This window comes from Mixophyes fleayi, chromosome 5 (genome assembly GCF_038048845.1).
Source record: "Mixophyes fleayi isolate aMixFle1 chromosome 5, aMixFle1.hap1, whole genome shotgun sequence".
Classification (NCBI taxonomy): domain Eukaryota; kingdom Metazoa; phylum Chordata; class Amphibia; order Anura; family Limnodynastidae; genus Mixophyes; species Mixophyes fleayi.
Genome location: NC_134406.1, coordinates 41769043 through 41796332, shown reverse-complemented (window position 1 = coordinate 41796332; position 27290 = coordinate 41769043). Strand labels below are relative to the sequence as shown.

General features: G+C 38.8%; 1 protein-coding gene across 4 annotated transcripts in view; it reads left to right on the top strand.

Annotated features, from left to right (window-relative positions):
* Nucleotides 1-27290, top strand: part of WDR37 (WD repeat domain 37) — a 116082-nt gene that overhangs the window by 58939 nt on the left and 29853 nt on the right. For all 4 annotated transcript variants that reach the window (XM_075212081.1, XM_075212083.1, XM_075212080.1 and 1 more), the window contains 6 exons: nucleotides 13869-14004; nucleotides 15755-15826; nucleotides 16700-16744; nucleotides 17345-17421; nucleotides 19686-19920; nucleotides 21145-21286. In XM_075212081.1, coding sequence (XP_075068182.1) covers nucleotides 13869-14004; nucleotides 15755-15826; nucleotides 16700-16744; nucleotides 17345-17421; nucleotides 19686-19920; nucleotides 21145-21286 — 707 coding nt within the window. The remainder of the gene's footprint in view (nucleotides 1-13868; nucleotides 14005-15754; nucleotides 15827-16699; nucleotides 16745-17344; nucleotides 17422-19685; nucleotides 19921-21144; nucleotides 21287-27290) is intronic.

Genomic DNA, 27290 nt, shown 5'->3' with positions numbered 1-27290 from the left:
ATGTAACCGTTTCAGTGCGATAGCTGTGAATTTAATGACGTGCCCGGTCTTCTTTCCATGAAGCTAGCTCTGTAGTTTTAACTGGGTTCTCCTGAAGTTAGATCCATGTGCAGTTATCTGCATCTGTACAGCACCTTCTCCTCTTCTCCTTGTTTATAGGTTTTTGCATTTTTCTTTTTTTTTTTCAATTAATTTCATGCTCCTTTCTCCAGTAGATCTGTAGAAAGGGGAACTTTGTTAAGTAATTGGATATCTTTAGCTGCTGACAGCTTGCGCTCTTCCTGTGTAGGTCAGATTGCGCAGACACCATCCAGTGACGACTGCTTCCAGCTACCTGGAAGAGGTTTTACAAAATTGCAACAACTTCTATGATCTCATTAGGCGAACAGCGGTTTATACCCCAAATTGGGGAACCCCACTAATCTGTGGCGATCAGTTGTTCATTCATGATTCCAGATAAGCTATAAACTTACACCTCCTTCGTTCAGTTCCTCTTTGTGAGCGCTAGTGAAGCTGTGACATGTGACTTAGTGAGGAAGTCACATGGGTGCGAGCATATATTAGTATGCGGCCTGGTTCTAAAACATACATGCAGAGCACACTTTTTATCTGCACTCCACTTTGGGTGGAGGGATCATCAAAATTGTCTTTTTTCTTATTTTTTTTAAATTTATTTTTGCTTCCCTCCAAAAGGCTCCATGTTTATCTAAAAAGTGTCCGTTCCTCTTTAAGGGGAGAAAAAAAATCTACTATGCTAATTAGCAATTTTATTTATACAGATCTGCCTTCTACCCATGATGCCCACTGTTTCTCCTAGATCATTCAGTGTCCATGTTAAGTACCATAGTTCTTACAATGGCAGGTTTATATGTCCAATGTAACCAATAGACCAGCTATGCTTGCTCCAACCGACAAGTTTACTTTCCTGCACAAATGCCTTTCACTACCCTTTTCATGTTGATCATATTGCCCGTACACAGACTTATGTAGACCTAAACGTGAATATTTTTTTATGTATTTGGCACAATTTATAGTTTTTGTGATTTCTGTTTGGTACTTGGTTCATATGAGGTATTCCAAGCACAGAATATTTATTTGTTCAGATTAGTCCCTACCCCAGTGAAGCTTACAATCTAATTCCCTAATAAGAGGACGAAAACACTTGCTCACATGCACTGACGGGCAAATTTACTGAGATGCTAATTAAATAACTAGTGTATGCTTGTTCCTGCGGTCCAAACAATATAATATGTGGGACAACATGCAAACGCCACACATATCACCATGGTCAACATCAGCCCTGGTCCCCAGTGGTGACATTTCACAGGTAGGCTTTGTAATCAAGTTGATAGGGAGGCTGCATGGACACCTGCTAATGTGTGGTATCTGTAAACTGTGCACTCTGGTGTTTTTTGGCAAAATCATGATTTTGGTGGAAAAATGTTACTTACAGGCCATACATTTTGAGGGGTCTGTTCTGTAGAACCCCGTAAACAAGTTATGTATTCTTCAGAATGAGTCTGGAACTGTGTAGGTTAAATTGCTGTTTGGGGGATTTATTCATGTTTTAGGTGTGATGTCGTGCTGTGTTGGCATTCCTGGGAGGAACAAATGTGTTCTATCCAAATGTTCTTTTGCTGAAAATGCAGGTCCAGCAGAATCTACCATGGGTGCCGGGGAGAACAGCTTGTACAGGTGCACAAGACTCCCAGGGGGAAGGCGTTTAGAAATGCTGACAGTGAATTATATTCTACACAATTAAAACATCCAGGTGACTGATGTACATTTGGAGATCATATTTTTCAGATTTTATAATGCATACTAGTGAAAGAAGTACTTGGATCACAGGCAGGTTCTTTTTGCCTGTGGCTTACTTTGAATTATGGTATATAACACTATTGTGCAAATGTATGGAGTGAGTAAGGGAAGTACTAGTCAATTGTGGTGTAACTGTCATGCAGTAACGCCAAGTGGATTTAACCATGTTACTGCTACTGTGCCATAAATGCTGGCATAATACAATATTTGAAATTAATTTCTACTACTCCATGTCTCTTACATTTGGACTTTACTAACTTATTATCAAAGCAAGTCCACTCCTGTTTTAAAGCTGTCAAGTGAACGGATCACTGTCTTCAGTCTCCCAAGGCCAGACCGCTTCCTTAACACTGTTCATGCAGTTGGAAGATGGCCACACACACAAGCTGATCCCAGTCATCTTCCAGTCTGATCTATGGATATGACAGATGTCCATAATAGTATAATCTGGTCATTAATGAGCATTGTGGAAGTTTTGAGGCTACATACATAGCCATATATAGGCTGAAATTAATTGTTTTCTGCAAGATTCTGGGATCTAATTCCCTCCCAGCTGTGATCATGGCACTTAAGCGGATTCTAGTGAAAAATATTGGAAACCTTCCACAGTAAAAAGTCATGAACAAATAAAGTTTAAAAGGCTGAGACATGTCCAGCAAATTAAGACTGATACTAGAACTTGGGTAAGGTAATAGAAGCACATAAAGGATGTCCAGGTTTGTTAACTGAATCTAGCACAACATTTTCTCTCTAGAATTAAGTCAGCTGAGCAAGTAATTTGGTTAAAACAAATGAATAAAGGGGGAGTTCCAATGACTACTGTAGATTTCTAAAAATATATGGAGCAGTTGTTACTCTAGTCTGGAACACATTCTATTCATTAATTATCATCCAGTCTAACCTTTAACTCTGACTTGAGATGATCATCACCCCTCCTTTGTGAGGCTGAAGTAAAGCTTTTGTGGAAATCTTTTCCTTTGCAATAAACTTGATTTGTCCTAGGACTTGAATGACCAGGTATGTACGATTTGACCTTCCATGTGTGTGACCAAATGGCTTACTGATTGTTGGGCAATCAGATTTGCCTCTGAATGATGGCACATGTGGCCAGCATTACAATTCTGTTAAAGTGGTCACGTCACTTAAACATTTGCTTTTTGAAGGTCTTTAAAGTATCAGTCAATGTACAGTCTAGATATTTAGAAGTAATATTTTTTTGTGATGAGATTTAGTTTGGCCAGAAATGAGTATTTTGTCATACATGGAATATTAGCCACTTAAAGCTCCTGGGGATGATTCACTAATATAAAGCCTGCTTCTTACCTTTGGAAATAAAGTGATTGCTTTCAAAGATTTTCCATAGATGCCCAGTTATGTGTATAGATGTGCCCTCTACCTGTGCTAATTAGATTATACATGACCCTATTTTCAGTGTAGTGTTTAAGATTATATAGTTAAAGAGAATCCTTTAAATATTTGGAATGACAATAGGGCACTTTCGGTTTTGATAAACTTTGAATTACACATCTCTGTAATGGATAAGCCTTGCTTACTTAAGAAACTTTCTTGTGTTTTCCTCGCTGCAAGGAAAACAGTCTAGAATCTCGCTCTATTAATGTATCATTTTACAGATTTATTTTTAGTGTGTTGTCCTAGTTTATAATAGTGTTTAGCTCCTAGAAACACTAGCCTGTGGTCTGGAAGGTTTCCAATATACAAACACATGTAAACTTTCCACCCCTGTCATGCACTCTTGTACTACTACTGTATGTAATACGAGAGAACTAGCTGAGCTCTGGCTGACTTACCGGGAATTATTTTTTCCTTTTTATACTCCAGACAATAGATCTGGGAGATGCTTTGTTTAAACAATACTTCTGGCTAGGCATGCAAATATTACGTATTTAAAAAAACTTTTGTTTCATTTGAGCCTTAGGATGATGTTTAGGCCTCATGCAGCCTGAAGTGTTTTGTTTTCAGTTATGTTTTTTTTTTTGTTTGTTTTGTTATTTTTTTTTACATTTGCTTTGAAAACGTCTTTAGGTTTAAGTGTACAGTGAATCTGAGTAAGGTTAAATTTTGACATTGCATTCCTCCAAACATATACTGACCATAATTGTTATTGTAATGCAACCTCACAAATGACATTATTTTAGGAGCTAGGCGAACACTACAGAAATTTGTAGATTTCAAAGTCGTGAGTTCACTGTCACTTGTTTTATTTTCTACTTTTTAATTTTTCTTTATTTCTCGTTGGTAGTATAGCCTTTATGGCTTTATTAGTACTATGCATATGTTTAATATCAACTCCTGGCGTTCGCCAGTACAGTCTTATAGGTAGTGGCTCAGTGGTTAGCACTTGTGCCTCACGGCACTGGGGTCATGAGTTCGATTCCTGACCATGGCCATATCTGTGAGGAGTTTCTATGTTCTCCCTGTGTTTTGTGTGGGTTTCCTCCCACACTCCAAAACATACTGGTAGGTTAATTGGCTGCTATTAAATTGACCTTAGTCTCTGTCTGTGTGTGTTAGGGAATTTAGACTGTCAGCTCCATGGGACAGGGACTGATGTGAGTGGAGTACTCTGTGCAGCGCTGCAGAATTAGTGGTGCTATGGAAATAGCTGATGCCGATGATAGGTATATGTATAGTTTCTTTCATAAGAGTAGGCCTTGTGGTGTCTGCTACTATTACACGTATAGGGATATACAGTGTATTTTAGCTTACATGATTAAAGTAACAGAAAATTTCATCCAATATTCATCTCCTACCTTTTTGTTTTCATGTCATATTTGTATACACTGGAGGGCACACAACCTGCTATAAATGCCATCTTTATTTTGCCATCACATGGCATTTTAAATGTGAGCAAAATGTGCAGTTGAAAGGTATGATAGCCAATTTCAATCAATTAAGTTGTTTCTAGAATTTCGTCCAATTTACCATACTTGGTTTAATTGAACTATATTTTGCAGAAACTTTTAAAAAAAAATCTTAATCTGTTTTCTCAGGCTGCAGTTCAATTACTAACTGTGAGAATGCAGTGAGTGCATTATGTGCAAATTAACAAAGGACTGATTATTTAACCGTTGTGCTCAGTATTGTTTTGAACGTGTTCTGCTATTCTCTTGTTTGTGCTTTTAACTCATTAGTGCAGTTTCCTTACATCTAATCTATTCTAAGTTTTCTCTCTCATATTTTGAACCATTTAGCCCAAAAACAACAAAACTCTTTTGTGGGGTTGAAGGACATTCTTGCTGTATTATAAATAGTGTCCTGTTACCTAAAGCATTTGTACTGGAGACATTCTGCGGTCATGTAACCCCCTCCAGAGAGAAGCATCTGTTTGCTGCAAATGTCATTTATACTACAGCCTGTTCTATATACGCAGTTGCAGCTGCCCTATGGAAGGTCATTCAAGTAGCAGACTGTACTCTGCGTATATGGCAAAACAAAACCTCTTGGCTACTATACTAATATTTTCTTGGTGATCCAGTTATAGAAATCAAGACCTCATAAATGAATGTCCTAAATATTCTTGTTTACTTAGTAGCAGTTGGTAAGGAATTATTGCTGCCCCTAAAGTTTCCGAAGCTGTACTTCTTGGTAAGTAATCCACCATTGGTGCTTTTGTCTAGAAGATCAGTAGAGATTCATCTCACTAATGTCTTTCTCTATACTTGGTTCTTTATAACAGCTGCCATGAGATGTTCCTGAATCCTAGTGTTCGATGGGAAGCAGTGCCACCTACAAACTAATCTGATTTCACTTGCAGTATCCTGAAAACAACCATGATCCTAATTACATTTGGTGCCCAAAGCTGAGAATTATTTTGTCGACATCAGTGGCTGCATTTGCCTCCAATAATTGTCTATTTTTTTGGGGGGGGGGGGGGGGGAGTGGTTTTAGTTTTTACTTTGCCCATGCAGCTTTGAAATCTTTCTCTGTGCAGAATATTTTAAAGTATCTAGCCTTGTACGAGGTCTAATGAATGTCTTGTTTTCACTGACAGCGTGCTTGGCCTTAGTGGAGCCCCAAGAACTGCATGCTGACATAACTATCCCCAAGGGCACCTCCATTTTTGGGTGGGCGGGGGAACCAATGAGTAGCTGCAATCTCTGTCATTGTAACTTCTTATTGGTCTGCATGGTCACACCTCCTTCCCCAGCTTCACGCAGCCCCCTGGCTTTTGGCCAGTGCTATGAGATGACTATGCCCCATCAAAAACTGCTGCATCGTACAGCCCCCAAGGCTCAGTTCACAGATGCCTTAGGTAGGGTGATTTCCCCCCCCCCCCCCTCCTCCTCTTTGGATATGATTACTGATGCAAATATGTATTTTAATTGAAGTATTTTAAATAAATGTTATTTTTTAATTTTTTATTTTTATTTTTTTTTAAGCCTTTGTAAAATGTACTGACACGTATCTTACATAAAACAAATATTTTAGATTTTACATTGAGTTGTAATGGCAGCTCCCAAATTTTTCAGTAAAGATTACATGATTTTCAAAAGATTATGTACATTTTACTCATTTTTATGTACAGATAGTTGTCCTATACCTTAGCACTGTATAGTATTGGAGATTTTTTTTAACTAGAAATAATAAGAGCAGGCAATGCGTGAGAGGGCCTGTTCAATAGGACATGCGTAAGACACAGCTTTCCATCAGCATGCATAGAAGTAGTGCAGTGTAAGCATAAACGCACCTGGTAGGTATAGTAAAACACTGAGCAGCCTCACCGTGTCTTGTATGCTCCCTTATTGGGGGTGGTTACCTTCAGTTTATTTTCCCCCCACAGCCTGTGCAGCCAGTTGGATCACTGGGTAGACTCACCAAAACAAGAATGTAGTCGCTGTATGTTCAAAAGCCTTGTTACTTGTGGAACAAATACAGGGTCTCCATCATACAATGTAAGATGGTGCAAATACACCATGTCTGTTCTTTCCCATACTGTACATTTTCACTGTGGGAATGTGGACATCTCCTGTAAACAAAGAATACAACGATACCACACGTTTCTTTATCTGCTGTACATCTCTGGAGAATTTCAGAAAAGATTATTGACTTTCTTGTGTTTTTACGTCTTTCGGTTCAATTTATGAACTTTATGAAAAACACAAGGAAAAGTAGATCTAAAGGGACACCATGATACTACTTCATCTGCATTGCACTGTCCCCATTTTCCTCCTAATCCACTTTTAGCATAGTGCAAAAGTTGCCAGAATTTGTGATATCTGAAGACATATTCGAATATTTTATTACACCTTTGATTCTGTAGATTTTGAAGATTTGACTGAAGTTTTGAGAGCAGCCTGAATTTGACATTTAAGTAGGACGTATAGAACACATAGAAGGATCGAATACTTAAATTCAATGTTCAACCATCACTGGATGAGATTGAATTACAGTATGTGAGATCCAGTTACCACGTGCAGCTGTACCCAGGCTTTGGCTGGCTCCGCTACTGACTGGTGCATCTGTGACATTGCCAGTGATTGACATTTATGGATCTATTTCCACATTAAAGGAGTTCGGAATCTGTGTGGTGTTGGCACTGGTTCAAACAATTCATGACATTGCAGTAAAAATACATCCTCTGTAAATGTGTTACTTTTACCGCTTTAAATGTGTTGTAAAAGTGAATATTTAATGTACAGGAAAATGTTATATACAGCCTTATGTTTACATGGCTCCATGGAATCTTTCATCTTGTCCTAAATGTATATGAAGATATTGATCCTCTGCTAGGCAGGAAGTTATAATAATGAACATGACTCACATTTTGCTGCTGGTGAAACTATAATTTGCAGAATGATTGTGTGTGTAAACACTAATTTACTTGCTAGCTCTCAGGCAGTGCTTAGCAGTAGCTTTAATAGATGGGTTGATTCCATGCACTTACCTAACTTGACGTGACCGATAACAATTTATGTCATCCTATGCGGACTGGTAAATAGCATGTATTTACATGGTTGTCACTTCCTGCAGGAAATTCCAGAAAACCTGACCGGTAACTTGCTGTAAATGGAATGAAAATGTTCTACTTCAAATAGTTCCAGCATTATGCCAAGGGGAACATTTATTGAATGAATAATTGATTTATGCCATGGGGGACATTTAATGAATACGGGTGAACAGCAGAAAGCTGTGTAACTGAGGGTTAATTTGTAGTGGAACGCTATGTAACGGCATGCTGGCACTTATTTCCTGCAGCCTCTGCTCCGTCTTGGTGTTGAGGATAGAGGTGGTGCAGGGTGCTGGGGACAGGTTAATAATGAAGTGACTGTCTAAAAGGAAAGAGCAGACAGGGAGTTATGGGAGCGCTGTGCGAGAGTGTGGTCTGTGACTAGCCAAATATCCGTGACGGACTCGCCTGACTCCCTGTCTACTTTCCCCTACATACCAGGAGTCACACAAATGTTCACTCACTCCATCGCCCACCTACCCTCAGAAAGGAATTACAGCAGGTAAGCAAGGGTAGCTAAATTAATTGTATGAAGAGAGGGGAAATTAATTCTATTGTGGCAGGGAAATGAATTGCACTGCAGAAGAGGGGAAGTGAAAGAAGGGGGGGGGGGGGGGGTGCAGATAAAACCCAAAGCAAACAATTAGATTCTAGATTTTTTTGTTTTTCCTCTAGTACCAAAATGAAAGGTAAGTGAAAACATTTGGCTGCGGCACCTTGTTTTGCTTATTTAGTTGTGCAAAAATGTTCCCTGTTATGGCTTGTATGCTCAGCACAGTGGGGGGGATTACTGGTGACTGCAATCCCCTTTCAAGACCAGGCTCTCTATGTAAAATGTGAAGGGAAACTTAAACAGCTATTTCTAGTAGTGTACAAACACTTCCATTTGTTCTCCGGGGTCTTGTGACTTGTATGCTCTTTCACAGCAGTACTTTGTCTTTCATGAACAAAATATTCACACTACATAAAGTTAATATCCCCCTTGTAAAAATCCTGTGCTTGCCCTGTTCACGTCTTGCTTATTGTCAGTATGGCAGTGTGAAGAGAAATACAATATCATTGTATCTTTCTGGTTATTATGTGACACACATACAGTCAAGTATTGGGACATCGACACAATTCTCATATTTTGGGCCCAAAGTAATGGGACAATCATCTCAAAACCTATTTCATGGACATGTGTGGGCTATTCCCTCGTTATTTCATCATCAATGAAGCAGGTAAAAGGTCTGGAGTTGATTCTAGGTGTGACATTTGCATTTGGAATCTGTTGCTGTCGACTCTCAATATGAGATCCAAAGAGCTGTCACTATCAGGGAAGCAAGCCATCATTAGGCTGAAAAATCAAAACAAACCCATCAGAGAGATAGCAAAAACATTAGGTGTGGCCAAATCAACTGTTTGGAACATTCTTAAAAAGAAAGCATGCACCGGAGAGCTAAGCAACACCAAAAGATCCGGACGACCACGGAAAACAACTGTGGTGGATGACAGAAGAATTTTTTCCCTGGTGAAGAAAAACCCCTTCACAACAGTTGGCCAAATCAAGAACACTCTCCAGGAGGTAGGTGTATATGTGTCAAAGTCAACAATCAAGAGAAGACTTCACAAGAGTGAATATAGAGGGTTCACCACAAGATGTAAACCATTTGTGAGCCACAAAAACAGGAAGACCAGATTAGAGTTTGCCAAACAACATCTAAAAAAAACATTACAGTTCTGGAACAACATCCTATGAACAGATGAGACAAAGATCAACTTGTACCAGAGTGCTGGAAGAGAAGAGTATGGAGAAGGAAAGGAACTGCTCATTATCCAAAACATACCACCTAATCAGTGAAGCATGGTGGTGGTAGTATCATGGCGTGGGCATGTATGGCTACCAATGGAACTGGTTCCTTTGTATTTATTGATGATGTGACTGCTGACAAAAGCAGCAGGATGAATTCTGAAGTGTTTCGGGCAATATTATCTGCTCATATTCAGTCAAATTCTTCAGAACTCATTGGACGGTGCTTCACAGCGCAGATGGACAATGACCAGAAGCATACTGCAAAAGCAACCAAAGAGTTTTTTTAAGGCTAACAAGTGGAATGTTATGCAATGACCAAGTCAATCACCTGACCTGAATTCGACTGAGCATGCATTTCACTTTATGAAGACAAAACTGAAGGGAAAATGCCCCAAGAACAAGCAGGAACTGAAGACATTTGCAGTAAAGGCCTGGCAGAGCATCACTAGGGATGAAACCCAGCGTCTGGTGATGTCTATGCCTTCCAGACTTCAGGCTGTAATTGACTGCAAAGGATTGGCAACAAAGTATTAAAAAGTGAAAGTTTGATGTAGGATTGTTTAGTTTGTCCCATTACTTTTGGTCCCTTTAAAAAGTGGGAGACACATATAGAAACCTTTGTAATTCCTACACTGATCACCTGATTTAGATGTAAATTCACTCATATTAAAGCTGATAGTCTGCAGTTAAAGCACATCTTATTAGTTTCATTTCAAATCCATTGTGGTGTATAGAGCCCAAAATATGAGATGGGCTTGACTGTAATAAGGACTTCCTGATTTCCTCCTCTGAATATCCTTTTTAACTGTGACCCAGCTATTCACCTATGTACCTCATGTTGCTTTTTCTCCCTCCTATTGATAGGTTGAACATTTTCATCACTGACTTTTTGTGTTGATCAATGTGGGAATATTAATGTTTCTTTTTAGAGTGCATTGCTCTGAAAATCATTTTGTAAATAAAATGCAGACAGATTTCAATAATAGTTGCTCATTAATTAGCAGTATGTACCTTACGGTGAATATCACATTATGTACATTAAACTATGGGCACAGCTGCTTTGATAACTACATTATTGTTGTTGTTGATAAAAATAGTATTGTAGATTTGTAAGGGGCCACAGTGCTCCGCAGGGCCATACAGTAGGGAAAACAAAGACAAAATAAATGCACACCCTGCTCATTAGAGAACTTACATTCTAAGTGGAAGAGGGCACAGCTGAAGCAAAAGGCGAGAGTGTGGCTTAGAGGGGAGATTGAGACCGCTGTGAGGGTGTATTGGTGTGAATATTACCATCAGGGATAAGGTAAGCGTTAAAAAAAAGATCTGGGTTTTTAGAGAACGTCTAAAGATTTGAAGATTGTGGGAAAGCCTGATTGGGCTGAAGTGGGGAGCAGCACGGGAGAAGTCTTGTAGGTGCGAGTGAGAGGTGGTTAGATGAGACGAGGCACAGGTCAGAGGTAGGTCTAAGAGGGGGAGAGGGTGCACGTTTTGATATGGGTTTTGAGATGTATGAAGGGGTGGTGGTATTGTGGGCTTTGTAGGTAAGGGTGAGTAATTTGAATTTGATTCTGGAAGACACAGGCCAGTGTGGGTATTTGCAAAGTGGTGCAGCAGATATGGAGCTGTGAGAGAGGAAGATCAGTTTTGCAGCAGCATTTAGGATGGATTGAAGTTTGGATATATGGGTGTCAGGGATGCCAGATAGCAGGAGGTTGCAGTTGTCAAGACTGGAGATGAGGAGGGAATGGATAAGACTTTTGGTAGCGTGTTGAGTAAGAAAAGGGCATATTCTTGAAATGTTTTTAAGATGGAATCGACAAGACTGGAAAAGAGCCTTGATGTGAGGGATAAAGCAGAGAGTGGAGTCAAGCGTGGCACCAAGGCAGCGGACTTGGGAGACTGAGGAAATAGTGGTGTTAACAGTGGGGGAGATTTGGGGGCAGGTGGTGATTCTGGCAAGAGGGAAGATCAGCTCTGTTTTGGATATGTTGAGCCTTAGGTAACGTCCATGTGAGGATAGTTGAAAGACAGTTTACACAAGAGAGTACAGAAGGGGACAGGTCAGAGGAAGAGATGAAGATTTGGGTGTCATCACCCGATGAGATAAGATGTGATCCACTGAGAGAGACCAAAGGAGGAAGTAAGTGAAAGAAGTTTAGTGGTAGAAGAGACAGTGGGATTATCAGTGGGAATGTTGAAATCGTCTAGTATTGGAGTAGGTAGGTCAAAAGATATTAAATAAGTGAACTAGGCTGCAAAATTGTCAAGAATTTGGAAAACTGGACATGGGGGGAGATATATGACAGCAACACAAAGGTGGAGAGGATAAAATATATAGATTGTATGGACTTCAAAGGAAGAGAATGAGAGTGAGGGTTCAGAGAGTATGACTTGGAAGGTGCAACTTGGATAAAGTGCAATGCCTACTCCACCACCTTGTCTGTTTCCGAGTCTGGGGTTATGGCTGAGGGAGAGTCCCCCATAGGAGAGAGCTGCAGGGGATTTAGTGTCAGAGGTGTTGAGCCAAGTTTCTATAATGGCAAGGAGGTTAAGGGATTTAGAAATGAATAGATTGTGAATGGATGCATGTTTGATACAAACAGATCTGGTGTTCCATAGTGCACAGGAGAAGGAAAGAGGGTATTAGAGATATGTGGATAAGGTTTGTGGGATTGCAAGTACAGGGTGAATGGAATGTGGAGCGTGAGCAGAGAATGGGCATTGTATGAGGTCCAGGGTTAGGTGAGATGTCACCAGCAGCCATGAGAGAGTGCAGGGTGAGGAAGGGGACATGCGAGGAGGTTTTTTGGGTGTGAAGTTGATTTCTGTTTATGTAGGCTGGTGATTATGGTGTGTGCAGAAGACAAAACAGTTCATGTGTGCAGACTAGTGAGGAGGGAAGTTGTGAAGGGGAAATCATAATAGGGGAGAGAGAAATAGGGTGATGGAGAAAGAAAAGGCGTTTGCCCTATTTACTATCATCACACTTCTCTTCAGAGTGTAAATTGAGTAGGTGCATGATGAAGTGTGACAGATGTGAATGAATGTATATTAGCTGGGGAAGGAAATGAGAGTGGAAAGGAACGATTGATCCAAATGGTGCAGGGCAATGGAAGAGGTGAAGGACACTTTACCGCCCCCTGGCAGGGGTTAATAGAGTTGGCAGTTTTTTGCTGCTCTGACAAGACGGAGTTCAGGATAATGACAGTTGTGTGCAGAGGGTCCAGCAGCCAAACAGAGATGGAAACAACAATCACTAATGAGCTCAGTGGGCAGCTGAACAGATGTTAAACAGCAATGACAGTTGAGCTCTGTGGGTCCCACAGCTGAACAGAGATGGTAGCTCAGTAGGTCCTAAAACAGCTTTGTTTTCGATATGAAGTCTATCCTCAGCGCTGCTGTGACGTTTGCCAACAGTGTTCAGAAATATCCAATGCTTTATATTTGCCCAAGTTCCCACTTTTCCTTATTCTCACAAAGAGCTGAGCCAGTGTACAGCTTACTCCAACCGCCGTCCGCATGTTACATAAAACCTATATAACATGTGTAATATTTGTAGTCTGAACTATCGATAGTGTATCCCCCTTTTTTTCCTCTAAATAATAATTTGTCACAAAAAGAGATTATTATTATTAGGGCTGTGTAAATTTACAGAGCTGCTAATATACAGAATATTATAGGCTAATTTAGAATTAAGAACAAATGTAGGGTGAAGTGTGCCCCTGGAGAAACCATGCTGCTGGGGAGAGATCTATTAATTGCACATCCCAATGTGAAGGTGGGACACAACCTCTCCCAACTGAAAACCCCAATGTAAAAATAGGGTTTGGCAGTATTTGTGTGCTGCATGTAGCGTTTGCCCTTCATGCAATAAAAACGTGTGTCCATTGCAGTGCAACATGGGTTGTCTGGAAGGGACACAAATATTGTTGTTGCATGATATTTTGCTCCCTAGGTAACATTTGCACCCAACGCTAAACCAGCACCTTAATACTAACAGCTTTGCTGGCCAATTAAAAGCTGAGCAGGTAGATAATTTGTCTCTCCTTACTACAGTGTGTCCAGCTCTGTATTTTTGGCACTGCCCATTATTACAGATGTGGTTCCTTTTTATCTCAGTGGTACAGTGCTGAGTAAGAAGTCTCCAACTCGCCAGAAGTAAAAGTGTAGCTGTAAGATTGTGCTGTACTTACTGTGTTCTTATGTTGACTAACAGATTGCTTTCCTATGCTTGTTGAAATCCTTTTGTTGATGGTTGAGCTACATAAATGTGCCTTTTAATTTCAGATCGTCTCCAGCTTCAAGACCACAACCTCTCGGGCGATCTGCCAGTTGGTGAAAGAGTATGTTGGCCACAGAGACGGCCTTTGGGATGTCAGTGTTACACGAACGCAGCCAGTCGTACTGGGGACAGCTTCTGCCGGTATTTCTTTTAGAAACCATGTTTAATCAATAGCACAATAAAAAAAAAATAGCTGAATGAGAAATACATTTTAGGGAATATCGCCACAGTCTGCGAGTAGGAATTGTCAATGTTGATGAGGTGTATAAGAAAAAGAAATCTAGCAGTGTGTGTTTGTGTGTTGGTATCAACAGAGTTCCAAAAGATAGGTCCCGGTGGCATGCTAAGGGGTGAACAGCGATTTATCTATTAAGAGCTTTGATCATGAATACAATTCTGTATGTGATAGGCAGCAAGTGTAGATATGTTTAATCCTATAGATAGAAAGGGAATAGGCCCTTACTGGTCCTCACCTGCATTTTTAATGGGACCAGCTGCAAATCAATATAAATGCATCGCATGAATACACAAAGAACAGCAGTTGTCATCTGCTGACCTTACCAGTATGAATGTATCTAGCACAATAGAAATATGTGGTTATGGTTCATATGAAACCAGTTGGACTGCTGTCTAAGCCCAAATGGAGAAAATACACTCTAATAAAACCAATTCAGTGTCGTAAAAAGCTGAAAGAGCAGCAGAGAGACCAGGAATTGATATAAAACAGGCCTGGCCAACCTCTGGCGCTACATGTGTTGTGAACCTATGTGTCACATGCCGTGACAGCTGGCGACTGGCAAAGCATGCTGGGGCTTATAGTTTCTCAATACTTGGGGAGTCACAGGTTGACCATATTTAAATACATATGTGTCATCAGATTTGGATGGGGAGCCTCTATTCTTAATAGAAAATATTTGTATTTTAATACTAAAGAACATATTTTAATGTTATCAATTCTTGGTCTCTGTTCCTTCACTTGTCTACATCACTTAATTGGGATTTCATTGGAAACTGGACCTACAGTTAATTAGGAGCTTTGTGAGTTGGTGTGCGCTCCTGTACTACATTTGAACTCTGATTGAGAAAAGAATGGGTGGGCAGACACCCATTGGAGTTCAGGAATATAAATATTTATATCTTTACATACATACCTGGTGTGCTGGATCTCTATAAATAAGTTTTCTGTCACTGGGCATATGCTGCCTATAGACTACCCTGTACATGGGTAAAGCACAGTGTTGTATATTTATGATTGTGTCATAGGTACATGAATGATGTGAGAGAAACTACCTTTTATGTGTTCATTTGGATTGTGCATTGAAAGGTGCAATTGCCCATCTTTATGGCACTACTGTTCTTGTAGCAATCGTCTAGAACTCCCAGGGATAACAGGTGGTAGAACCCCTGGGTTTAACAAGGCTCCTTTGGTGGAGAAAAGGGCAACATATTTAATACCTCCTATAAATGTTACATCCGTAAATTCGTTTATTTTTCTCACATTCATGCAATGTACCATTTTCCTATAGCTGCTGTATTTTCCGTATGAAATTAAATTAAACTGTATTTATTCCAGTTTGCTGCCAAATCACAGCCACATATTAATCACTGAAGAAGCAATTCCTTATGTATCTGCCTTATTCTGTCATTGTGGGAACAGAGCTGGTCATATGAATGTAGTATTCCCCTTCTGTCATAAAGACGCAATAAGAGAATAGAAACACATTGGAATGGAAACCGTTTAAATAAGACGTCATTCTGCCTCAAGCCCATCACTTATACCTGTTGCCGATTTTCTTCTTTGATATCATCTATATTTATTAAATACAACAAATGTCCAGATCTGTAACTTTATATATGTAAAAACATTAACACTTCTCTTCTATTGGCATAGATCACACAGCATTACTTTGGAGCATTGAGACAGGAAAATGCCTTACCAAGTATGTTGGTCATGCTGGATCAGGTAAATATAAATACATAAAAGCTTGGTGAACGAGCACCGAAATCCTCTTTTTAAGGGGATACTGTATGTAGATGAAAAAGAACAGAGATTCCACATTTCACATCTTCTTGTTCTGTGTATTCAAGGAGTCCTTATGGGGGGGCCAAGAGGTTCTATATTCCAGGCTGGCCAAAATCCTTTTGGTTCCTTTTTTGACACGGTTTTACTCCTTTTAGGATGAAGCCAGCCATTTTTTTTTCCAGTTCAGTTAATACAGCCCTGTTGACTGACCAATTATGCACATTTGTTGGGCTCTGTGCCGCTAAATAGAACTGCTCACATTTGTGATCAGTATTTATTTTGGGGACCTTTTGCTGCTGAGCCAGTGCTCTCACTGAATATGATACAGAGCATAATCTGCAATGTGACAATAGTGTACTTTTTTGCATTTGAAATATTCCTTTTTCATCTATGTAACTTCTGAAGCATAGATAAGTAGAACAGATGCAAATAATGTTATCTAACATGCCACAAAATAGGATTTTGAGCATTTGGTAAATTCTAAGAACTGCTGTTTCCAGACCCAAAAATTTCTAGGAACAAATATTTAAAATCTGTGACTATCTTTAGAACCAGTTGGTCACTATCAGTATTCTCCTTTTCTATTAACCATACTATATTTCCTTTATGTGAGACATGTTGTGTATAGTGAACACCGTTCCCTTTGTACAAACATATCCTGTTCTTGCTTTAATACCTGTCTATATTTTAGGGTTATTTTAAATTATATATTGTGGATATTTTCATGCACTTATCTTGAACAAATCTATACTATTTGACACTTCTACTTAATTTTGGCAAAATAAAAGTAATATTTTTATGTTTATCTTGCAGTGAACTCGATAAAATTTCACCCTACAGATCAAATGGCGTTAACAGGCAAGTACTATGTTTTTATGCTTTCTCGCTGTATATTTGCAATTTATGTTCTACTTAAAGTATCTTAAATGTTTTTTCTTTTTATTCACTGAAAATCAAGTGGTGAACTTGCACTGAGCAGCCATGTTGCTTGACTTTTCACCTCCACTGTATTGTTTGGGATTTGTATTGTTTGTTTGTTTTTTTTTTTTTTTATAAAGTATAAAATTGATCATCCCTTGAAGCAATGTGCGAACAGCAGGATTTGATCTACGCCAACTAGCGATGCATGGGTCATGCTTTTTTGTTTTTCAGTGTATTTATCCGAACACTTAGACCAGTCTAAGCCTCTCTATAGATTCACCTACTGATCCCAGCCATACTCCAAAATGCAGTTTTGAAGAGAGATTCTCAAAGTTCCAGAATACTTCAGTTAGGAAAGACAAAACCTTTATTTTGCGGTTTACATGTTACTGTAGATTTGCAGTGATGCTAGAATTTGTTACTCATTCTGGAATAAGTGACAGTAAGATGAAACCTAATTTGAGAAGGTATAACACTGCTTTAGAGTAAACTTGTGAAATGCTCTTGCATAATTTAACATTATTTTCTGTTCAATAGCATCTGGGGACCAGACGGCTCACATCTGGCGCTACATGGTGCAGTTACCCACTCCACAGCCGACAGCAGACACCAGTGTAAGATCCGTGCTGAAATGAAAATACACATTGCTTCAGGGCAACATATTTGTGTTATGGAAATAGAGATGTTGACCCTAATGTTTTACATGATTATATTAAATAGCGTATGTTTCCAAAGCCACTGGAAAGATAAAATGAAAAATGCGTAAGCCTCCGGTTACATCTGTTTTTATGCATTGTTAGTGTCAAATACTTGTTATGTGGTTTCTGTTTTGTAATGCAGTGCAAACTCCTGGTATTCTCTGATTTCCATGTTAATTAGACATAAGGGTTTTTCACATGCCGCAGCCAATGTTATCTGTATCATTGTGACTGCTGTTTACAGGCAAAATATAGAAAATTATTGGTTTCAATCTAGAGGACGACATTGAAACATTTTTTTTATTTTTTTTTATTTATTTTTTTTAAAAAAAGGATGTGTATAAGAAACAGATGTATTTTTAATTTTTCTGACTATATACCGTCGCTAAAATGAGAGAATTGATTAGGTCATCATTATCCAGGATAATTGTTGCATGAGGAATTTAATTTGTAACCACACATTGCCACAGTCTTATTCCTTATGCCTGTCTCCTTCTGGTCATATTAGAGCTGAGAATTATCTTTAAAATACCTTTTGTATATCAGCCCTAAGATTAACTTAACGCGTATAACACATAGCGCAGAGGTGATTATATTTGCCTCTGTCGAATCATCTACTATCTTTACCCACAGCCTTCATGTCAATTATATTCAGGTGTGGTATTGTTTCACAGTACAGCAATTTAGGGGCATGTTCTAATGGCAGAGAACAGGTTACATGACATTGGGTGCATGTTATGCAAGTGTGGACATGACCAGGGTCAGGAGGGTCTGGAAATATTAGCGAGTAGAGTATAGAGGGTTCGCTTAAAATTATGTCCAACAGTATACACCAGGGCTTTTCGTCCATGAGGAGAGGTGAGCAGTTCAGGCAGCAGAGTGTAGAGGGCCATCCTCACCTGCTGCTTGTCACCAGAGCTTTGTCATACTGGTGTTAGAGGTGGGATTTGTCAGTCAACCACACAATCGCTGTACTTCCTCCTGTATCAATACGATGGGTGCAATGAAGCATAGAAATAGACGTACTGGGGAGCAAGGGGGATTGTTTTCTATCCCCGTTAGCTGTACTTCTGCTCTTCTCTATACTAATGCAGGCAAAGTCGCAAGATTCATTGACCAATAAATGTGTGTTATTCTCTGCATCGGTATGATGAGCACCAGTGAGTTAACAGGCAGTCACATACTCATGATCCATGTGTTTTTCTTTTTAGTGCTGGCACTTGCTTTAGGTGTTCCTGTAGAAATAGGCATCATCAAGATTCTGGACTTTAAATTGTTCAAATATGCACACTTCTGTACTAGACAATTTAAGAAACATTGTGGGTCCAACTGAAAAGTCAGAGGACTTTTTCAAGTATCCAAGGAAGATGAGCATTGTGATTGAAAAATGTAAAAATGATCCTAAAATGTGTGATAAAAGCAGCACAAATCACACTATTAAGAGTCCTGGTTCCTAGGATTACTGGCAGTCCTGAATTAAGCAAGCAGGAGTAGAATTAGTAGAGAGGATCAAACCATTAAAGCCAGTTTGGAATTTGCTCAGACTAGCTTTGTTCGACTAACTCAAATTTTTGGTACAAAATACCAATTTTAGTTTTTCTTGACACCATAATGATGTGTAATAGAACTGCTAAGCTTTTAACTAGAATTTGAATCTCATAGTTAAGAAGTTAAATGAACTGTAAAATGTATGTATTTGACTATGTTCGAGCTTGAATCACTACATATTTCTAGTTTTTGTTCTCAGCTCTGCTTGAATTCGGAGTTTAAATTCACTGTTCTCAAGGAAAGACTTTTTTTTAAAAAATGCTATACAATGTATCGTCCTCAGATCAAACTTATTTGAGTTAGTCTGAACATGGTAGATAGAACCTGTTAGCTAATTTTGCTCAAATGATTTAGTTTTATATGAATTTTGAGAATTTATTACATGTTTTCTACCTTTAGAACCGGTGCTAGAAGCACTTTGAAATCATTTCAAGCATCTCTGGGATTTAGAATATTCTTCACCAGTATTTTTTACGATTCCAAGCATAATTCACCTTTTATTTAAATGTAACCTTTCTAGTAGGTTTACTTACAATTTAAGTAGGTGTATTTCCAGTATCCGTTAACTTCTTTATAATTTATATTTTATTTATTTATTTTTTAAAAATGTTGTGGTGTTTTATTCTTGGCAGATTTCTGGAGAGGAAGAGGTGGAGTTTTCAGATAAAGATGACCTTGACGCAGACGGAGACATTTCCAGTGATTGTCCCACTGTCAGGGTGCCCATAACCTCACTTAAGAGCCATCAGGGTGTGGTCATAGCTGCTGACTGGCTGGTTGGGGGAAAGCAAGCAGTCACTGCATCATGGGATAGAACTGCCAACTTGTATGATGTAGAGACATCCGAGCTCGTCCATTCTCTTACAGGTATGTTCTATAATAAGATGGATAATAGTATGTTCTGCAGAAATATTACCTATACATTGTTAAAGGGGATCTTTACCACAGGAAAAAGTTATTGGGGTTTCCACCTTCAGAATTGAGGATTTTAATGTATGCGCTCGTCAATGTCCTGCTGGAACATTTACTATAGAGCTTTATCTCTCTGGCTGCTTTAGTGCTCCTCAGTCATGTCTTTGTCATATGGCAGGGTTGCTGTGGTTTTTTTTTTGTTTTTTTTTTTGTTGTTTGTTTGTATTTTGCTTGTTTTGTTTGTTTTTTTTGTTTGTTTTTTTATTGCACCTTAAAAGCAAAGAAGAGATCATAGCAGAACTGTTGATCTAAAGAAAAAGCACAGTTGTCAGTGCTCATTCTGACTATTGCGAACATGTATGTATCCAGCAAAATGAAAGTATGTGGTATTGGTTAATTTAAGCTTGCAACATCATATGTCATCATTTTTTATTTTTACAAGTCCTACATAAACATCTATGCTTCAAACGCTGAAATGCACTTAAGCATCCAAACATCTATGCTTCAAACGCTGGAGTAGGACCCTTGACGTTGGTTTGCAAACTTCAATTACGTCATACAATAATTCTGCTAGACACAAATTTGCAATAGTAAGGATAACAGCTGACACCAACTGATAGATATAGATATATAATATTTCTTCATATCATCAGGCAAAGTTTTGTAGCTTCTCTTGTCCATGCAATAGTTCTGAAATATGCACTCTATTAATCTCACACGGTCCAGGGTAACAGCTGCATAGCAATATATAATTTTCTAGCTTCCATCTTTGCTTTTCAGCAATACATTTAATGAAGTTTGTAGGCAGTCAGGGTAGGAGGCTGATGTCACCTCTGGACCGTTTTTATTTGGAATATATTTAGGATCTGTTCAATCCTTTTTTAAATTTTTCTACTGTACGTACAATAATTGAATAGGTTGTGCTGTATATTTTACATTGTAAGCTTTTACGCACAATTGATCTGTAAGCTTGTAACTTTTTCACCAATAACAAGTTGTAAGCGATCATGTACAATGCTGTAACTGAGTCATCTGAAGATGACCCTTTACATTTATGTGGGTCGTTACTGAAGTTCAGAGCCAGAAAGAAAAAAATCCTAATTGCTGTAATGTATTATTTTTTCCCAGTATATTGAAGCGTCAGTAAAACAACCATAAGTCATGAGTTTCTTGTTTCAGGTCATGACCAGGAGTTAACTCATTGCTGTACGCATCCCACACAACGTCTGGTAGTGACAGCTTCCCGTGACACCACTTTCCGCCTGTGGGATTTCAGAGACCCATCAATACATTCTGTGAATGTCTTCCAGGGCCACACAGAGTAAGTACACGTTTCACATTATCACTTAGTAGTACTCGGCAAATGATACACAATTATGAAATACATATAAATAAACTAATAGAGCTGCGTAAACTGCATGAAACACTGGAATATGGGTTTTGAATAAACATTGCAACAAAGAATTTCCTTAGGAGTATATATGTTTCTTCCCTAGCAACTTGGCATACTCTGGAGACCAGCAGTGTGCTCCCAACTGCCTGTAATGTCATTGGGAATAAAGTCAGGGCTTCACGTCAGGGATGGAAAGTTCTAATGCACAAAAAAGATATACCTGACCCCAATCTTACACCAAAATGAAACCTTGGTTGTAACCCTAATGACGCTGTTAAAAATAAAATAATTAAAAAATTAGTATTTTTATTTGAAAATTACACCCATCTAAACTTGGATAAAATGAACCTTTCTTCAGCGACCAGGGAATACTTGGTCCCCTTGCCTGAAGAATTTTATCATTGCAATGTGATCTCTTCACTGATTGGGATGAACAGTAAGTTTGCTTCAGTTGTGACCAGCATTCCATAAGGACTTGGCAGCTCTCTAAGTAATGCTATATTCATTCTTTTTTTTTACTTTTGTGCCTGAGTCTGCATATATGCCTATATTCATTTCTTTCATATTTTCTCCTTCCTTGTAGAAGTGACTGACCGGGGTAATGTAAAGTAGGCATGTCATCCCCTCAAAAAACCAAACCACTTGTTCCGAGTGGTTTTTTTTTTTTTTTTTTTATAGCTTTGATCCTGCTGAACAATTTAAAATTGGTAATTAATGTGTATTATTGAGAAGTTAAATTATTGGTTTATAACAATGGGTTGCTGCTAAAGGTCTCCTATACCTTTATATACAATACATGAATTTTTTTTTTTTTAAAGTACTAATTTTGTTATGGGGTAGTGATATTGCTGCATGTATAAGGATAGGCATGTCCACGATGGTCAGTCAAAATCTGTAGAAAGGCTGCTGGGGTGTGAGTGTGTTCACCTGGTTAGTGAGGTACTAGGCCCCATGTAATCATGCAGCTTGGGCAAACAGCCAGAAATGGTGCTTGGAACGCACACACGCTCACACACTCTACGTCTTCTGTTGTTGGCCATTTTAGGATCATTCGCAGTCCAAATAGTGCACACCTTCAGCCTGAATGGTTGCAAATCTGGGTGTTTGCTGAGCAGTCTGAATGGTCAGGTCATGAGAGGCTTAACTAGGCCGACAGGATTATCTTTTACGATCAATCAATTTTGTACTGTCTGAACGATTATAATTTTTATAGAACTTAACAGTTGTTCTGTGCCCACTCACGCTGGTTATTGGGGCCTACTTTAGTTTACAACCAAATTGTCAGAAGCAGGACACGTGTGTATTACCATGTATATGTTTGAATACCATGTCCTTTGTAGTGTTTTGCCATGCTGGTCCTCGATGTGTATAGATAGCATTTAGCTATATTTACAGCAGTCAGTTCCCTGATTATATATAAGGTGCCTCTTAGAAGAAGAGCAGGTATTTTATAAGAATATGTTTTTATACCTACCAGATTTGTGGGTGCAAACTGACCTTAAAACATCTTGTTCCATTTCCAGAATATCCACATAAATTTTCATATACATTAAGCCGGTTTCTAAGACCCACTTATGCACTTTATTTCTGTCTATAATAAATTTGGATTTAAAACTGTCCTGTAGAGATTCCAATTTCTAAATCCGTAAGCTTATTACTTGGGTCTAAGTAATACTTTTGAGTTTGAGTGGGCTATCTGAATGAAGATTTGGTACAGAAATATTACTTCTATGGGCTATGTGAATGCTCGACTTGCCTTTTCATAATTTCATTGCTACTATATCTTAATAAAGAGCTTTTCTTAAGAGCGTCTGCAGCTGTGTGATAAGACCCGGGCGGTTGTACGCTGCAGACGTATGCACAAATTTTTAACAAGCCTTCAATCTGTCCTGTGTTAACTGGTCTATTAATATATGATCTGGCACATTGTTTACTGAGGCAGCAAGTCTTTAAATAAAACAAAAAAAATAATAAGGATATAATGGTTTCATTAAAATGATGGGCAAATATTTATGAGTTTGCAAAGGCAAAATCTTCATGTGTTCTTCCTTCTCGTCCAGCAGATGGCATTGTAACACCTGTTTCACATACAGCTTGTGATAGAGCATTAGGTCTAGATTCTTTCAACATTTATTTATACGGCTATAGAAAGGAAGCAAGACAGACATATATGCTTTCTTTGTTTGAGTAAACTTGCCTTATTTACACCTATTAATGAAATAGGACTGTGTTGTGGGTTTAAGAAGGATCAAGGTGGTGGTAGGCTCCAGTGGTTTTGGAAGGCACATCGGTACTCTGTGTCAAAGGTTAAAGCATTTTATCCTTTACCTGTTATTTTTAACCTATAAAGCTGGAAGACAAATCTTCCCCATGTCTTATTCTGTAAATCCGGTACACAGGCATTTACTAGGCTTTATCTTCTTGGAGTTTTAAAAAAGGTTTCTTGTTTTGTAAAAGATGTTTTGTTGTCAAAAGGTTTGAGTTTTAGCTTAATGTTTTACAGTTATCCGACCCTGTGCATTATGGTGGCACAGTAGGCATTTGCTGCCTTACAGGGTACATGGGTGCCATTCTGGTCAGGGCACTATCTTTGTGTGTGGAGGCAGGGACCGATAAGAATGATTAAACATTCTTGGTAAAGCCCTGCATAATATTTAAGAATACGAATTGATAATAAATCCACCCCTGGTACCTAGTATTATAGTACATTCGTTAAAAGCCCGTCAAAATGACGGAAAAACATAAGCGTAAGATCATGTTGGACCCTATTTTGGTAACTGTTAAATCCTGCACAACATTTATCCCACAAAACTACCGGCTCCGGAAAAAAAAGAACTTAATCCAATTCCTGTTTTACAAATATTTTTTTATAGACTGCTCATGGGACCACAGTTATGAGCATTAATATTTGTTTCATCATAGTTACTGACCTCATTAATAACGTGATATAACCTCTGTCCTGTTCGCTCTTTGATTGTTTTCTCTGTCATGAGCAATTTGCTGAGTAGTCATATTTGCATGGTGATAACGATCATGTTCACTTTGGTCATCAGTCATAGCTTGTCGTTGGGCTTTATCTCGCTCCACCCTTAGTCTTTTTGTTAATTCTTGCTTTTAGGTGGCATCGCAGTTACTTTGTTGCTTAAATTAATTAATTTTTAATTTAACACACTAAGTGCAACTAAAATGAATAGCTAGAAACTAGTCACTTTGGCATAGAAAAGGTTGTTATAAATGGTAATTGCCATCCAGACTACCTAAATAAACCAAACAAAAAGTGCCCAAGAAATGAGGACAATCTAGTCGGTAGGAATAGTTAAGTACACAAGAGTCATTTGCAAACATATTTCAAAATGTGTTTGTGTGTCTGTTTATAAAGGTGAGGAACAGCGTTATCTCTAGCCTGTAAATCTCATAGCTAGATCTCCCCCATGTACTGTAAATCCAGTACATGGGCATTTACATTTTCTTGCCTTTTATTCCATCTTCAAAAGTGCTGAGGAAATTTGCTGGCGCTATATAAATAAATGTTGATGATGGTGATATATATTGCTGTACATGGACCTGTGATGCTCTGGTCTTGGGCCCTTATCAGTGGAAGCCACACAATGCCCATGTACTGAACTGGCTTATTGATGTAGGTAAACAAAAACAGGAAATAAACTCATACTGGGACAGTATCCTGACAGACGTCCTGTCCTTTCCCCCAGGATGCAGCCTCAAGGAATATATCCTAAATCCCATTTGTCTTTATTTTTTTTAACATGCTGTCAGTCCTTCTGTGTTTGTATCACTCTACCCTGACTAACACACAAGTGTGTCATCCTCAGCAAGGAGAGGGAATGCTAGAAGCATATTCCTGGCATAGACGCTGCCAGGAATATGCCCATGTACTTACCTGTGGATCTAGCAGTTGTAAAATGATTCCCAGCCTTCCTGTGCATTACCTGTATCTTCATTTTTACAGCTATGGGAAGTAGATTCTGCATTTTGAAAAAGGACATGTCCAAAAGTGGGCATGTACTTTGCCTCTTAACTGGCTGCTTCTGGTACTGATCACAGGTTCCTCTTCGCATCGATGAAACCCTCCCAAGTCCCCACTATGAGACCTGCCTAGTTCAGGGATTCCCCATGGCTGCAGTTTTGCTCCTCATTGAAATTCTACTCAAATGCTAATTGTTATGTGGACTGGAAAAAATAATCCCAGAAAAGTAAATGTTTACTGAACCTCTAGGGTATAATTTCCTTTTAAATGAAAACCTAAAATAAAAGTTGCTTTTTGCAGAATAAATAATGTGGCTAAGTACTCCATCAATATAAGTTGAGCCAACATGAAGACATCTTGTAACCTTCACAAATCCTATATGTAAAGTGGCTGTACATCGGCCAAATCACACAGGGCACGGTTGGCACAGTCACACGATGACCTCCTCTAGATTTACTCATTTACCAACCAGATTTACCAATTGTCCTGGCCACCAGTCCTTTGATGATCTAAAGGTTGGGTATACATGGAACAACCACTTGCCTGAGTGTCAGGATCGCTATCCAATTTGGACAAATTTGTGGTAGAACAAACTGGAACAGAACCCGGCCCTTGGCTGCTTAGAGTGGCTGGGTCACAGGTCTAGTAGTGCAACTATGTATAGATCAACCAAGAGCCTATATTGGGAAACATCTTAATACTTCCATTTTTTTACACATACTTTAAGGCACACTGACCACTTTAGTGGCACAATCATTAGTAATGTTGTGGTTTGAACACTGACAAATGTCTCGGCTATTTTTAACACAGCCTGTGTGGCCACCTTTAACCATATTTACCAAATGCCCCATATTGATCCAATTTAATTCCAATAATGATTTCGCTAATATCTCAGATACTCCAGTTTGACTTGGAAGCCAAGTGGGCCTATCGGAGTAGTGTGCTTGCTTCCGGTAGCTGGCTTTTTCTGCACGTCACCGCTCTCCTGCTGTGATAGCTTTAGGAAGCCTGGTTTAGAGAGAGCTTATTGCCCTCTCCCTGCTGAATAGGGTGTAAATTACCAGAGAGAGGCAGAAACAGTTCCTTCCACACATGGCCTTCAGTCCTCCATAAAATATTGGGATATTGATCACTCTGGCCTTGTATGATTGCTTCTCCCATTGTAGTTGTGCTATATGTGTCCTTTTAACTAAATTCTAGTTATATGATAACTCCACCTAAAAATACTTTTTAGCTAATAACACTGCTCTGTCAGTTTCTTATAGATACTCTGAGTGCGCAGAGCCGCCATTCTGTTCATGTGTTAGACACTGACATAGGTTTAGTTACGACTGTTCCATTCATTGCTTGGAGAGCATGATAAGTATCTTTACTATTTAATGTATTTGGTTTTTAGAGGTTTTCAAAACCTAATGTAACGTGGAAAAAATTATCAATCCCTTGATTTTCAAAGTGGTTGAATAGTTATTTTTCATGTACCTCTTTTTATAGTAGATAGCAAATAACACCCCAGCGCCCACACAATTCTTTTTAATAACCGTGAAATCTAACTATCTTGCATGATAGTTGGAAAGTTGTAGGGGCAAATTTATCAAGCTGTGAGTTTCTGGCAGGTTTGAAAAGTGGAGATGTTGCCTATAGCAACCAATCAGATTCTAGTTATCATTTACTTAGATTGTAGCTATCATTTTTTATAATGTACTAAGTGAATGATAACTAGAAGCTGATTTGGTTTCTATAGGAAACTTCTTCTCCACTTTTCAAACCCGCAGCTTGATACATTTACCCTGTAGGCTTTACTAAATGTATAAAAAAAATAAAAATCATCACAAAGGAGACATTTTGTAAATGTAATGTGCTTCACTATATGGTGGAGATGAAGGTAAGCAGAATAGGACAAATCCTCTTGAGTGACTTTTTCTGTAAGTATAATCCTTCTCGGGGTGT